The 15515-nt window shown below is 44.5% G+C and overlaps 2 protein-coding genes and 1 non-coding gene across 7 annotated transcripts in view; 1 reads left to right on the forward strand and 2 right to left on the reverse strand.

Annotated features, from left to right (window-relative positions):
* The window catches only part of mrpl27 (mitochondrial ribosomal protein L27), a 27520-nt gene extending 25158 nt beyond the window's left edge, over window positions 1-2362 (reverse strand). The window contains exon 1 of one of the 3 annotated variants that reach the window (XM_088000523.1): window positions 2051-2223. In XM_088000523.1, coding sequence (XP_087856649.1) covers window positions 2051-2093 — 43 coding nt within the window. In that variant the 5' untranslated portion in view covers window positions 2094-2223. The other 2 variants (XM_043714573.2, XM_043714572.2) reach the window with 2 other exon arrangements.
* eme1 (essential meiotic structure-specific endonuclease 1) overlaps window positions 2320-15515 on the forward strand; it is a 57172-nt gene continuing 43976 nt past the window's right edge. For 2 of the 3 annotated variants that reach the window (XM_043714571.2, XM_088000521.1), the window contains exon 1: window positions 2320-2396. The gene's annotated coding sequence lies outside the window, so the exon portion shown is untranslated. Of the gene's footprint in view, window positions 2397-2734; window positions 2867-15515 lie in introns of those variants that run through there. The other variant, XM_043714570.2, reaches the window with a different exon arrangement.
* Window positions 13627-13700, reverse strand: trnai-aau (transfer RNA isoleucine (anticodon AAU)). The gene has a single exon. It is a non-coding gene; the product is annotated as a tRNA-Ile (tRNA).

The following is a 15515-nucleotide window of genomic DNA, read 5'->3' on the forward strand; positions in this document are numbered from 1 at the left end:
AGAGAGAGAGAAAGAGAGAGAGAAAGAGAGAGAGAAAGAGAGAGAGAAAGAGAGAGAGAAAGAGAGAGAGAAAGAGAGAGAGAAAGAGAGAGAGAAAGAGAGAGAGAAAGAGAGAGAGAAAGAGAGAGAGAAAGAGAGAGAGAAAGAGAGAGAGAAAGAGAGAGAGAAAGAGAGAGAGAAAGAGAGAGAGAAAGAAGAGAGAGAAAGAGAGAGAGAAAGAGAGAGAGAAAGAGAGAGAGAAAGAGAGAAGGAAAGAAAGAGTGTGTATAAGAAAGCAAGATTTAAAAACACACGAGAATTATACAATTGGGAAGTAGCAGGTATCCAATGTCAGTCAATGATTATACGGTTGAAGAGTATCCACTGTGGTGTTTGCCAGGATAGAATTGAACATAATCAAGTCAAAAGATAACAAAGGCATAGATAAGAGATTTTGGGAATCTGATGATGAAGTGGAAATTAGCATGACAGAGAATGCAGAATAGAGTCAAGAGAATAGTTCCAGGAGTTAGGAACACCAGTTACATGGATAGATTAGATTCCCTACAGTGCGGAAGCAGGCCCTTCGGTCCAACAAGTCCACACCAACCTATTTCCCTCTGACTAATGCACCTAATATTATGGGCACTTAATATGGCATGGCCATATCCACCTGACCTGCACATCTTTGTACTGTGGGAGGAAACCCACGCAGACACGGGGAGAATGTGCAAACTCCACACAGACAGTCACCTGAGGCTGGAATCGAATCTGGGACCCTGGTGCTGTGAGGCAGCAGTGCTAACCACTGAGCCACCATACCACCCTGTAAAGATTCAATACCAGTTCTCCTATCAACTTTCACAGGTGAAATGGCTTAACATATTTATTCCTCTGAAAACAGTACACAAATGCAAGCTGTTGGTGAATTCTTGTTAATTGCATTTATTTCAGTGGAAAATATCCTATTTTAGAATGTTTACGTACAGCTATAAGCTCGTATGCCTGGTCACCTTTGGCCATCCATAACAGATCATCAGAATATATACAAATGTGCCCCAAATTTTTTTTGAAAATCAGTATCATTCCTTCACTTAATAACCATGTGTCAAATCTAGAAACAAATGCAGAAGAGGCCCTTCTATCCATTGAGTCTGTATCACTGAAACTATGCTAAATGGACATTAGTCCCACTTTCCAGCACTTGGCCCATAGCCTTGAATGTTATAACATTTCAAGTGCTCAAAGTACAATTTAATAAATCGTGATATTCCACCTCAACTCTACTCCCAGGCAGTGTATTCCAGACTCCTACCATCTACTGAGTGAAAAGAGTTTTCCTCAAATTCCCTCTAAACCTGCCTTTCACCTTAAGCATATGCTGCCTTATTATCGATCCTTTAACTAAAAAGAGCACGGCTGCTTTGGATCAACTATGTTCACAATCTTAAAAACCTCAAATCTGGCCATGTCTAAGACTTCTCTGTCCAAAGAATACAATGCAAGTTTATCCAGCCTTTCTTATTAGCTAAGACACTCCATCCCAAGCAATATCCTGGTAAACTTCCTCTGCATCCACTCCTGTACGATCACATCCTTCCTATAATGTGGTGACCAAGTTGTAACCAAAGTTCTGTACAGCTCCAACATGACCTCCCTGCTATTATAATTTATGCTGCGACTGATAAAGGAAACAGCGACTACAGATGCTGGAAATCAGAGTCGAACAGTATGGCGCTGGAAAAGCACGGCAGGCCAAGGCAGCATCCGACGAGCAGGAGAGTCGACATTTCAGGCACATTCCTGATTAAGGGTTTATGCCCAAAACGTCAATTCTCCTGCTCCTCGGATGCTGCCAGACCTGCTGTGCTTTTCCAGCACCACACTTTTTGACTGTGATCAAGGAAACGTCCAGCACACCTTCACAACTACCCCATGAAACACAGTCTTACCACCTCAGGATTTGTGACGGTACACTTTTTCTTGGAATCAAAGCAAATAAGGCATTTTTAACATAAAACTGCAAGCAGCTTGTAACTACGAACAGGGCGTGGAGACATTTTTAACTCACCGCTTTGAGCACAGGCTCTGACCAAGGAGATGAACGCCGCCATCTTCCTGACCCCTGAACCTGGTTAACCTGAACAGGCTCCTGGATGCAGCAACAAGGTTAAAGGCCGCACTAACCGCGCAATCCCTATGAACCTCCTTCTACATTTTGCAGAACAATAGATACTTCGTGAGGATTACCTTTTCTCCCCACCACAGCAAAAAGAGACATTTTCAAGCCCAGACTTGGGGGGAAGGGGGTTACTGCGCGTGCGCGAGGCAGTTGGGGTTTCGTATTGCGCACGTGTCATTTTGACAGTTGCTCGAAGAGAGGAGCCAGTATCTTGAAGATCGATGTACAGTATTAGGTATCTCTTGTTCAAAATACTCATCAATGTTTTCAAAAGATCTGTAAACACTCCGAAACCTTTGTTTCTGGGGGACTTATTTTTATTTCCTGCTTTTAATCTCCTTCCCGGACTTTGGGTATTGAATACATACGGATTTTCGATTGGCTCAACTGGCTGTCCATCACACCAGACCTCCTTGGGTATTAGGACCAGGCTGATTGGTTCGGGAAACAGATGAGTGACTGGTGGGCGGGGTTAGGGTGATGGAGGCAATTTGGAGCGGCGCGCGGCGTCTGTACGATACAGCTCCTCCCCTTTCAACTGTCTATCCCCATCCCCTTTACCCCCCTCCCAGTGCTTCTCACCCCCACGTCCCTCCCCTCCATTCTCCCGCCTCTCCAACTGTTCCCGCGCTCGAGATCCTGCTGAAGTTCGCGCGTTTAATGAATCAAATTGGGAGTTTGAAGCTGTGGTTGCTGGCGCGCGAGGTAGGATCACTTTGTAGCTGATGTTCATCTGTCAGTTTCCCAAAATCATCCAGGGTGCACGTTGTTGTAATCTTCCCACAATATAGAAATGTAGTATTTATTTTTATTTTCTGCGGTTCAGAGCGCAGTGCAAACTAATCAGTGCAGGTATCTCCACAATTTATTGATAGTGCAGGTATCTCCACAATTTATTGATTGATGCAACATTTTTTTAACATAATAAAACTAGTACGTTCAGTCCTGTAATCATCTTGCTTTGTGCCAGGCACGATTCCACACACAGTAGTTAAAGCCTAATTGTGTTTAAACTAACTCGCTTGTGTTTTTACTAAGCTCGCAGGAGGTTAGATGAGGGGAATATGTTTGATGTGGTTGCTGTACATTGACTTCCGAAAGCGTATGATAGAGTAGCGCAAATGTGAAAGACCTTGATGCCCATGGAATAAAATGATGGAAATAAGCTGAATGACCAGGAATGGATTAGTACAGAATATAGTTTTTTGGACCGAAGATGTAAAATAAGGTTCTCCAGGCGTCAATACAAGAATCACTACTTTTCAAAGAGAATTAGGAAAGTATTTGGATACTTTGGAAAGTTTACAGAATATTATAAAAGTAGGGTTTTATAAGATTGTTGTAGATTGACTATGACTATGATGATCTGGAATCTGAGCTTCAAACACTGCGGCGCATCCGGGAGGGGGAGAGTTACCTGGACACTTTATTTCAGGAGGCAGTCACACCTGGGAGATTAATGATTCGGAGATGTCGGTGTTGGACTGGGGTGTACAAAGTTAAAAATCACACAACACCAGGTTATAGTCCAACAGGTTTAATTGGAAGCACACTAGCTTTCGGAGCGACGCTCCTTCATCAGGTGATTGTGGAGGGCTCGATCGTAACACAGAATTTAGAGCAAAAATTTGCAGTGTGATGTAACTGAAATTATATATTGAAGAATTGATTGTCTGTTAAGCCTTTCATCTGTTAGAATACAGTGATAGTTTCACTTCTTTCATGTGTAAATCACAAAACCCTTTTTTTAAAGTTGCATTCTCGGGTTAGCTGTTAACAATGGTGATAGCTAGACAATGTGTTGAAGGTGTTAGCCCCCTGTGTTCTCTGTCTATGACCTGATGTTTAGATTGATTCCAATCTAAAAAGTGAAATAACATTTATGTGTAAAACTGTTACGATCGAGCCCTCCACAATCACTTGATGAAGGAGCGTCGCTCCGAAAGCTAGTGTGCTTCCAATTAAACCTGTTGGACTATAACCTGGTGTTGTGTGATTTTTAACTGGGAGATCAAGTAATTCACATTCATTTAGTGATCAGGGACATCAGAATATGACTGTAAGTGAGGCAGGTAGGGGGAACCTGAGTTCAGGAGTGCAGGAGCCACAGCCCTTGACCTTGTCCAACAGGTATGAGATTCTTGCTCCCTGTACGGATGAGGAAAAGGGCTCTGGACAGGATGAGCCAGCTGAGTACAGCACTATGGTGCAGAAGGCCATTCATGAGGGGGAGTAAAAAGACAAGTAGTTGTTATAGGGGATTCTATAATTAGGGGGACAGATAGTATCCTTTGCAAGGCAGATCGGGAGTCTTGCATGGTGTGTTGCCTACACGGTGCCAGGGTTTGGGACATCTCTGACCGGCTCGAAAGGATATTGGAGCAGGAGGGGGAGGATCCAGTTGTTATGGTCCACGTTGGGACTAACAACATAGGCAAAGCGAGGGTGGAGGACCTGTTTGGGGATTATCGAGCACTAGGAAGGAAATTGAAGTACAGGTCCTCAAGGGTCATAATCTCCGGATTACTGCCCGAGCCACGTGCCAATTGGCATAGGGATAAGTAAATTAGGGAAGTAAACACGTGGCTAAGGGATTGGTGTGGGAAAGAGGGATTCCACTTCATGGGGCATTGGCATCAGTTTTGGAACCGGGGGGATCTGTACCATTGGGACGGTCTGCACCTGAACTGATCAGGTACCAATGTTCTAGCGAAGAGGATAAATAGGGTGGTCAGTAGGACTTTAAACTTCTGAGTTGGGGGGAAGGGAAAGTGAAAGCAACAGGGAGTATGGAGTTAAATGGAAAGATAAGCGGCAGGATAGCATATGTGCAGACAGATTTAAACTTGAGACAGACTGGGAATGCAGCAAAAAGGAAGGATAACTTAGGACATCTTATGACTTCCAATATCTTTAATGATAAGAAAGTTAACATTAAGGCACTTTACCTGAATGCTCGTAGCATTCGTAACAAAGCAGACGAACTAATGGCACAGATCATCGTGAATGATTATGATGTGGTAGGCATCACAGAGACGTGGTTACAGGGGGGTCAAGACTGGCAGTTAAAGATCCAAGGGTTTTCAACTTATCGAAAAGACAGGGAGGTGGGCAGAGGGGGCGGGGTTGCCTTGTTAGTTAAGAACAAAATTAAATCTATGGCACTGAATGACATAGTGTCGGATGATGTGGAGTCTGTGTGGGTGGAATTGAGGAACCACAAAGGCAAAAAAACCATAGTGGGAGTTATGTACAGACCTCCTAACAGTGGTCAGGACCAGGGGCGCAACATGTACCGGGAAATAGAGAAGGCATGTCAGAAAGGCAAGGTCATGGTGATCATGGGAGATTTCAATATGCAGGTGGACTAGGTAAATAATGTTGCCAGTGGATCCAAAGAAAGGGAATTCATGGAATGCTTACAGGATGGCTTTTTGGAACAGCTTGTCATGGAGCCCACAAGGGAGCAGGCTATTCTGGACCTAGTGCTATGTAATGAACCAGACTTTATAAAAAATCTTAAAGGGAACACTTAGGAAGCAGCGATTATAATATGGTAGCGTTCAGTCTGCAGTTTGAAAGAGAGAAGGCAAAATCGGATGTAATGGTGTTACAGTTAAATAAAGGTAATTATGAGGGCATGAGAGAGGAACTGACGAAAATAGACTGGAAGCAGAGCCGAGCAGGGAAGACATTAGAGCAAAAATGGCAGGAGTTTGTGGGTAAAATTGAGGACACTACAGAGGTTCATCCCCAAGAAGAGAAAGATTATCTGGGGAGGGATTAGACAGCCATGGCTGACAAAGGAAGTCAGGAAATCTATCAAAGAGAAAGAGAGATCCTATAAAGTGGCCAAGAGCACTGGGAAATCAGAAGATTGGAAAGGCTACAAAAACAAACAGAGGATAACAAAGAGAGAAATAAGGAATGAGAGATCAAATATGAAGGTAGGCTAGCCAGTAATATTAGAATTGATAGTAAAAGTTTCTTTCAATACATAAGAAACAAATGACAGGCAAGAGTAGATATTGGGCCACTTCAAACTGATGCTGGAAGCCTAGTGATGGGAGATAAGGAAATAGCAGGAGAACTTAATAAGTACTTTGCATCAGTCTTCACAGTGGAAGACATGAGTAATATCCCAACAATTAAAGGGAGTCAGGGGGCTGAGTTGAGTATGGTTGCCATTACAAAAGAGAAAATGCTAGAAAAGCTAAAAGATCTTAAAATTGATAAATCTCCTGGCCCCGATGGGCTACATCCTAGAGTTCTGAGGGAGGTGGCTGAGGAAATAGCGGAGGCATTGGTTGAGATCTTTCAAAAGTCACTGGAGTCAGGGAAAGTCCCGGATGATTGGAAGATCGCTGTTGAAACCCCCTTGTTCAAAAAAGGATCAAGGCAAAAGATGGAAAATTATAGGCCAATTAGCCTAACCTCGGTTGTTGGTAAAATTCTAGAATTCATCATTAAGGATGAGGTTTCTAAATTCTTGGAAGAGCAGGGTTGGATTAGAACAAGTCAACATGGATTTACTAAGGGGAGGTCGTGCCTGACAAACCTGTTGGAGTTCTTTGAAGAGGTAACAAGTAGGTTAGACCAGGGAAACCCAGTGGATGTTATCTACCTACACTTCCAAAAGGCCTTTGATAAGGTGCCACACAGGAGGCTGCTGAGCAAGGTGAGGGCCCGTGGTGTTCGAGGTGAGCTGCTGGTATGGATTGAGGATTGGCTGTCTGACAGAAGACAGAGAGTAGGGATAAAAGGTTCTTTTTCAAAATGGCAGCCGGTAACAAGTGGTGTCCCGCAGGGTTCAGTGTTGGGGCCGCAGCTGTTCACATTATATATTAATGATCTGGATGAAGGGACTGGGGGCATTCTAGCGAAGTTTGCCGATGATACAAAGTTAGGTGGACAGGCAGGTCGTACTGAGGAAGTGGAGAGGCTGCAGAAGGATCTAGACAGTTTGGAAGAGTGGTCCAGGAAATGGCTGATGGAATTCAATGTGAGCAAATGCAAGGTCTTGCACTTTGGAAAAAGAATACAAGCATGGACTACTTTCTAAACGGTGAGAAAATTCGTAAAGCCAAAGTACAAAGGGATCTGGGAGTGCTAGTTGAGGATTCTCTAAAGGTAAACATGCAGGTTGAGTCTGTGATTAAGAAAGTGAATGCAGTGTTGTCAATTATCTCAAGAGGGTTGGAATATAAAAGCACTGTTGTGCCACTGAGATTTTATAAAGCTCTGGTTAGGTCCCATTTGGAGTACTGTGTCCAGTTTTGGTCCCCACACCTCAGGAAGGACATACTGGTACTGGAGCGTGTCCAGCGGAGATTCACACGGATGATCCCTGGAATGGTAGGTCTAACATATGAGGAACGGCTGAGGATCCTGGGATTGTATTCATTGGAGTTTTGAAGATTAAGGGGAGATCTAATAGAAACTTACAAGATAATACGTGGCTTGGAGAGGGTGGACGCTAGGAAATTGTTTCCGTTAGGCGAGGAGACTAGGACCCGTGGACACAGCCTTAGAATTAGAGGGGGTAAATTCAGAACAGAAATGCGGAGACATTTCTTCAGCCAGAGAGTGGTGGGCCTGTGGAATTCATTGCCACAGAGTGCAGTGGAGGCTGGGACGCTAAATGTCTTCAAGGCAGAAATTGATAAATTCTTGATGTCACAAGGAATTAAGGGCTATGGGGAGAATGCGGGTAAGTGGATTTGAAATGCCCATCAGCCATGATTGAATGGCAGAGTGGATTCGATGGGCCGAATGGCCTTACTTCCGCTCCTATGTCTTATGGTCTTATGGATGTTAAGGCAAGGGTAAATTTGGGGTTGACAGAATTATGTAACTTAGAGTCATAGAGATGTACAGCATGGAAACGGACCCTTCGGTCCAACCCGTCCATGCCGACCAGATATCCCAACCCAATCTAGTCCCACCTGCCAGCACCCGGCCCATAGCCCTCCAAACCATTCCTATTCATATACCCATCCAAATGCCTCTTAAATGTTGCAATTGTAGCAGCCTCCACCACAACATCTGGCAGCTCATTCCATACACATACCACCCTCTGCGTGAAAAAGTTGCCCCTTAGGTCTCTTATATCTTTCCCCTCTCACCCTAAACCTATGCCCTTTAGTTCTGGACTCCCTGACCCCAGGGAAAAGACTTTGTCTAAATATCCTATCCATGTCCCTCATAATTTTGTAAACTACTATAAGGTCACCCCTCAGTCTCCGACGCTCCAGGGAAAACAGCTCCAGCTTATTCAACCTCTCCCTATAGCTCAAATCTTCCAACCCTGGCAGCATCCTTGTAAATCTTTTCTGAACCCTTTCAAGTTTCGCAACATCTTTCCGATAGGAAGGAGACCAGAATTGCATGCACTATTCCAACTGTGGCCTAACCAATGTCCTGTACAGCCGCAGCATGACCTCCCAACTCCTGTACTCAATACTCTGACCAATAAAGGAAAGCATACCAAACGCCTTCTTCACTATCCTATCTACCTATGACTCCACTTTCAAGGACCTATGAACCTGCATTCCAAGGTCTCTTTGTTCAGCAACACTCCCTAGGACCTTACCATTAAGTGTATACGTCCTGCTAAGATTTGCTTTCCCAAAATGCAGCACTTCGCATTTATCTGAATTAAACTCCATCTGCCACTTCTCAGCCCATTGACCCATCTGGTCCAGATCCTGTTGTAACCTGAGGTAACCCTCTTCGCTGTCCACTACACCTCCAATTTTGGTGTCATCTGCAAACTTATTAACTGTACCTCTTATGCTTGCATCCAAATCATTTACGTAAATGACAAAAAGTAGAGGACCCAGCACCGATCCTTGTGGTACTCCACTAGTCACAGGCCTTGTTCAAACTTCTGTTCAACAGCCAGGATGGTTGTTATCAGAAGTGATGTGGACATGTCAATAGACAATAGGTGCAGGAGTAGGCCATTCAGCCCTTCGAGCCTGCACCGCCATTCAATATAATCATGGCTGATCATTCCTAATCAGTATCCTGTTCCTGCCTTATCTCCATAACCCTTGATTCCACTATCTTTGAGAGCTCTATCCAACTCCTTCTTAAATGAATCCAGAGAGTGGGCCTCCACTGCCCTCTGGGGCAGAGCATTCCACACAGCCACCACTCTCTGGGTGAAGAAGTTTCTCCTGAGCTCTGTCCTAAATGGTCTACCCTGTATTTTTAAGCTGTGTCCTCTGGTTCGGCACTTACCCATCAGTGGAAATATGTTTCCTACTGCCAGAGTGTCCAATCCTTTCATAACCTTATACGTCTCAATCAGATCCCCTCTCAGTCTTCTAAACTCAAGGGTATACAAGCGCAATCGCTTCAGTCTTTCAGTGTAAGGTAATCCTGCCATTCCAGGAATTGACCTCGTGAACCTACGCTGCACTCCCTCAATAGCCAGAATGTCTTTTCTCAAATTTGGAGACCAGAACTGCACACAGTACTCCAGGTGTGGTCTCACCAGGGCCCTGTACAGCTGCAGAAGCACCTCTTTGCTTCTATACTCAATTCCTCTTGTTATGAAGGCCAGCATGCTATTAGCCTTCTTCACTACCTGCTGTACCTGCATGCTTGCCTTCATTGACTGGTGTACAAGAACACCCAGATCTCTCTGTACTGCCCCTTTACATAAATTGACTCCATTGAGGTAGTAGTCTGCCTTCCTGTTCTTGCTACCAAAGTGGATAACCATACAGTTATCCACATTAAACTGCATCTGCCATGCATCTGCCCACTCACCTAACTTGTCCAGGTCACCCTGTAATCTCCTAACATCCTCATCACTTTTCACCCTGCCACCCAGCTTTGTATCATCAGCAAATTTGCTAATGTTATTGCTGATACCATCTTCTATATCATTAACATATATTGTAAAAAGCTGTGGTCCCAGCACGGATCCCTGCGGTACCCCACTGGTCACTGCCTGCCATTCCGAAATGGAGCCGTTTATCACTACCCTTTGTTTCCTATTAGCCAACCAATTTTCAATCCAATCTAGTACTTTGCCCCCAATACCATGCACCCTAATTTTACTCACTAACCTCCTGTGTGGGACTTTATCAAAAGCTTTCTGAAAGTCCAGGTACACTACATCTACTGGATTTCCCTCGTCCAACTTCATAGTTACATTCTCAAAAAATTCAAGAAGATTAGTCAAGCATTATTTCCCCTTCATAAATCCATGCTGATTCTGTCCTATCCTGTTACTACTATCCAGATGTGCAGTAATTTCATCCTTTATAATAGACTCCAGCATCTTTCCCACCACTGAGGTCAAACTAACTGGTCTATAATTTCCTGCTTTCTCTCGCCCACCTTTCTTAAAAAGTGGTATAACATTAGCCACCCTCCAATCGTCAGGAACCGACCCCGAATCTATTGAACTCTGGAAAATAATCACCAACGCATCCACGATTTCCCGAGCCACCTCCTTCAGTACCCTGAGATGCAGACCATCAGGCCCCGGAGACTTATCAACCTTCAGACCTAACAGCCTCTCCAACACCAAATCCTGGCAATTATAAATTCCCTTAAGTTCAGGTCCTTCAGCCACTGTTACCTCAGGGAGATTGCTTGTGTCTTCCCAAGTGAACACAGATCTGAAGTACCCATTTAAATCCTCTGCCATTTCTTTGTTCCTAGTAATATATTCCCCTGTTTCTGTCTTCAAGGGCCCAATTTTTGTCCTAACTATTTTTTTGCCTTGCACATACCTAAAAAAGCTTTTACTATCCTCCTTAATATTCTTGGCCAGTTTACCTTCGTACCTCATTTTTCCTCTGCGTATTTCCTTCTTAGTAATCCTCTGTTGCTCTTTAAAAGCTTCCCAGTCCTCAGTTTTCCCACTTATCTTAGCTATGTTATACTTTTTCTCTTTTAACTTTATATATTTCTTTACTTCCCTCGTCAGCCACGGCCGCCCATGCCTCCTCCTGGGATCTTTCTTCCTTTTAGGAATGAACTGATCCTGCAACTTCTGCATTATACACAGAAATATCCGCCATTGTTCCTCCACGGTCATCCCTGCTAAGGTATTGCACCATTGAACTTTGGCCAGCTCCTCCCTCATAGCTCCATAATTCCCTTTATTCAACAGAAGTACTGTCACTTCCGACTGTACCCTCTCCCTCTCAAATTGCAGATTGAAGCTTATTGTATTATGGTCACTACTTCCCAATGGCTCCTTCACTTCGAGGTCTCTGACCAATTCTGGTTCGTTACACAATACCAGATCCAGAATTGCCTTCTCCCTGGACGGCTCCAGCACCAGTTGCTCTAAGAATCCATCTCTGAGGCACTCCACAAAGTCTCTTTCTTGTGGCCCAATACCATCCTGATTCTCCCAGTCTACCTGCATGTTAAAATCCCCCATAACAACTGTAGTGACATCTTTGCGACAGGCCAATTTCAGCTCCTGATTCAACTTACATCCGACATCCAGACTACTGTTTGGGGGCCTGTAGATGACTCCCAAGAGGGTCTTTTTACCCTTAGTATTTCGAAGCTCTATCCACACTGACTCTACATCTCCTGACTCTAGGTCCCCCCGCGCAAGGGACTGAATATCGTCCCTTACCAACAAGGCCACCCCACCCCCTCTGCCCGTCAGTCTGTCCTTACGATAACACGTGTATCCTTGAATATTCATTTCCCAGGCCCTGTCCACTTGAAGCCACGTCTCAGTTATCCCCACAATATCGTATCTGCGAATTTCCAAAAGAGCCTCAAGCTCATCCATCTTATGTCTAATGCTTCATGCATTCATGTATAGTATTTTTAATTTGTTACTGCTCTCACCCTTCCCATCAACCCTTATTTCACTCAACCTTACAGCATGATGCCTTTCCGAGTTTTCTGCCTCATTAATACAGTTGTCTTTCTTGACTTCTCTTGTTCTAACTTTCCCTTCAATTTCCTTTTTAAACATCCAGCTTGTCCCCTCCCCCCCGCTACTTAGTTTAAATGTAGCGGTGTTGCAGTAGAAAACCTGCCTGCCAGAATACTGGTCCCTAACCTATTATTGTGCAAGCCGTCTCTCTTGTAGAATTTATGTTTACCACAAAATATACCCCAGTGATCCAAGAACTTAAATCCTTGCTTCCTGCACCAGTTCCCCAACCACACGTTCAAGTCCATTATCTCCCTGTTTCTGGCCACACTAGCCCGAGGAACTGGAAGCAATCCGGAGATAACCACCTTGGACATCCTGCTTTTCAGCCTTCTTCCTAGTTCTCCGAAGTCTCGCTGTAGTATGTTCCTCCTCTTCTTCCCGACATCATTTGTGCCGACATGAACCACCACCTCTGGCTCTTCACCCTCATCCTTGAGGATTTCCTGCACTCTGTCCGCAATGTCTTTCACTCTAGCACCAGGAAAGCAACACACCATCCTTAAATCCCGTCTGCTGCCACAAAAACCCCGGTCAGTTCCTCTCACGATGGAGTCCCCTATTACCACGGCTCTGTGCGATGTCCGACTCTTCCGCTCTGCCTCTGCGGCAACTTTTGATTTACAAACTTGGCCGCCTTGCGAACTGGCAGTGTCATCAGTCTCTGCTTCCAAAAGCTTCAACTTGTTCCTGACAGGTACTTCTCCCGGGGTCTTTTGCACCTGTCTCCTCTCTGCCTTCCTCCTCATTTGCTCTCTTCTGCTCTCTTCTGGCATGATTGGTGTAATAACATCGCTGAAGGTCTTGTCCAGAAAGATCTTGTTTTCTCGGATGAGCCTAAGGTCTTCGAGTTCTTTCGTCAGCGCTGCAATATGCTCGGTCAATTGCTGAATGTGCACACATTTTCCACACATATACAAGCCAGACACACCAGAGTCGTTGACCTCCCACATCAAGCACGTAGCGCACTGAACCAGCTGGGCAGTCATGTCTTCACCCTCTTCACTTCACTCAACCTCCTTGTCAAAGAGTCCTGAGCTGAAGCCTCACTCTTCGATCTAAACTTCCTTAGACCCTTTTTGTGTGGCACATCTGTGGACTCTTAATTAAGGTTAGAGGAGGAGGGAGGGAGGGAGACCCTACTTTGTAGGACCTGGGGTTTAGAACACACCCACTCTAATAGTAATCACTTACCTTCCCGACCGGCTTTGCGCTCCGTCAGAACTTCCGCCCAGCTCCCGCCGCTCTCTGTTGCAAAAAGACCGTTGGCGTCAAGGTAAGTTCTTTATATCGTAATCACTTATCTTCCCGACCGGCTTTGCGCTCCGTCTGAACTTCCGCCCAGCTCCCGCCGCTCTCTGTTGCGAAAAGACCGTTGGCGTCGAGGTAAGTTTTTTATATAGTAATCACTTACCTTCCCGACCGGCTTTGTGCTCCATCTGAACTTCCGCCCAGCTCCCGCCGCTCTCTGTTGCGAAAGGCTTAAAAGCCACGGCAAACACTGACACAGCCCTGCTAACGACAGAAGCGCCTCACATGGTCAGTGCGGGGATTGAACCCATGACCTTGGCGTTATTAGCACCACGCTCTAACCAGCTGAGCTAACCGACCAACACATGTTGTGTTGAACTGGGGTGGACAAAGCTAAAAATCATACAACACTATGTTTAGTCCAACAGGTTTTATTTGGAAGTACAAGCTTTCGGAGCGCTGCTCCTTTATCAGGTAGCTAGTGGAGCAGGATCATAGGACACAGAATTTATAGCAAAAGTTCATAGTATCATACACTGATGCGATATATTGAACAAACCTAGAAACACACATATACACACACGCTTACGTTCACACATTCTTTCTGTCATGCGTGCGTGCACGCGCACACACACATATATACAAGTCTATGGAGTCAATTTGCATTTGCAGACGCATTCTATTTTGTTCAAAAAACGTCCAATCTATAAGCAGTCATTATCTTTAATGCATTGTCTGAGCTGAGATGTCACTTTTTTTAATAAAACCTTAAGTTATCTCGGGAACGTGACTTGGAAGAAATTCTGGGAGTTACACATTAATGAATCGAAACCTGCAACCCAATGTAAAAGATGAAAGACTTAACAGCAATCTAAGTTTGTTCAATATATCGCATCAGTGTGTGACAGTGTGGTCTTTTGCTATAAAGTCTGTGTCCTATGATCCTACTCCACTAGCTTATTGATGAAGGAGCAGCGCTTCATATCTTATACTTCCAAATAAAAGTGTTGGACTATAACAGCTATGTTGACAATGGGCATGTTTTCAGTTTCAAAGATTTTGACAGAGAGAGAGCATGGAATAAAAATTTTAGCAGTGTGTACAAAGAAAGTAATGTCTCCCAGAGGAAGTGGTGGAGATGGGTACAATTACATTTGAAAAGAATCCGAATGGGTATATGAATGGGAAGCTTTATAGGGATATGGGCCAAATACTAGCAAATGGGATTGAGTCAGATGGGGTGTCTGGTCGGCATGAGTGTGTTGTACCAAAGGGTCTGTTTCTGTGCTGTATGACTCTATGGAGTATTGCTTCCAGTTTCAGGTCAAAGATTGCCATGAGATATGCCTTTATTAGATTCTCTACAGTATGGAAACAGACCCTTCGGCCCAACAAGTCCACACCGACCCTCCGAAGAATAACCCACCCAGACCCATTATCCTACCCTATATTTACCCCTAACTAAGGCACCTAACATTATGGGCAATTTAGCACATCTTTGGATTGTGGGAGGAAACCGGAGCGCCCAGAGGAAACCCACGCAGACACTGGGAGAATGTGCAAACTCCACGCAGACAGTCACCTGAGGCTGGAATCGAACCCGGGTCCCTGGCACTGCGAGACAGCAGTGCTAACCACTGTGCCGCCTAACTAACTAGCTGTCTCTTAACTAATCTGGAAGATTAATCCTGTCGTAGCTGGGACTGGGAGAAGGAATGACTGAAGGTTTTCAGTTGAGGACTTCTTTGAAAACAAAGAAACAATTTTGAAACAAAACACATTGTTTAAAAAATGCAGCAGATCTGGCAACATCTGTGGAGAGAAAGCAGAGTTAACATTTCAGGTCCTGTGACCATTCTTCAGAATTGGTCTTAGCTAGAAATAGGTTGATATAGTATATGCTGAAGATGGGGAGGGAAGAGAAGAGTAAGTGATAGGTGGAGATGGAGCCCAGTGAGAGAGAAAAACAGTTGGGCAGACAAAGGAATGGGTAAAGGTCAGTCTTTTAAACAGCGTCAAGACAATGAATTTGAGGAGGAAGCAGAATTGCTACCAGTTGGCAAACCAAAAGATGAGCGCCTTGACAGATCTCGTGTAGGTAGTGCCACTGGAAGTAATTATAGTATCTGAGATGCTACCTTCCCTGAGATTTGCATAAGTCATGTTAAACCATTT

The sequence above is a fragment of the Chiloscyllium plagiosum genome, unplaced genomic scaffold (assembly GCF_037043375.1).
Source record: "Chiloscyllium plagiosum isolate Xiang-an unplaced genomic scaffold, Cpla_swu_hap1 HiC_scaffold_25, whole genome shotgun sequence".
Lineage (NCBI taxonomy): Eukaryota > Metazoa > Chordata > Chondrichthyes > Orectolobiformes > Hemiscylliidae > Chiloscyllium > Chiloscyllium plagiosum.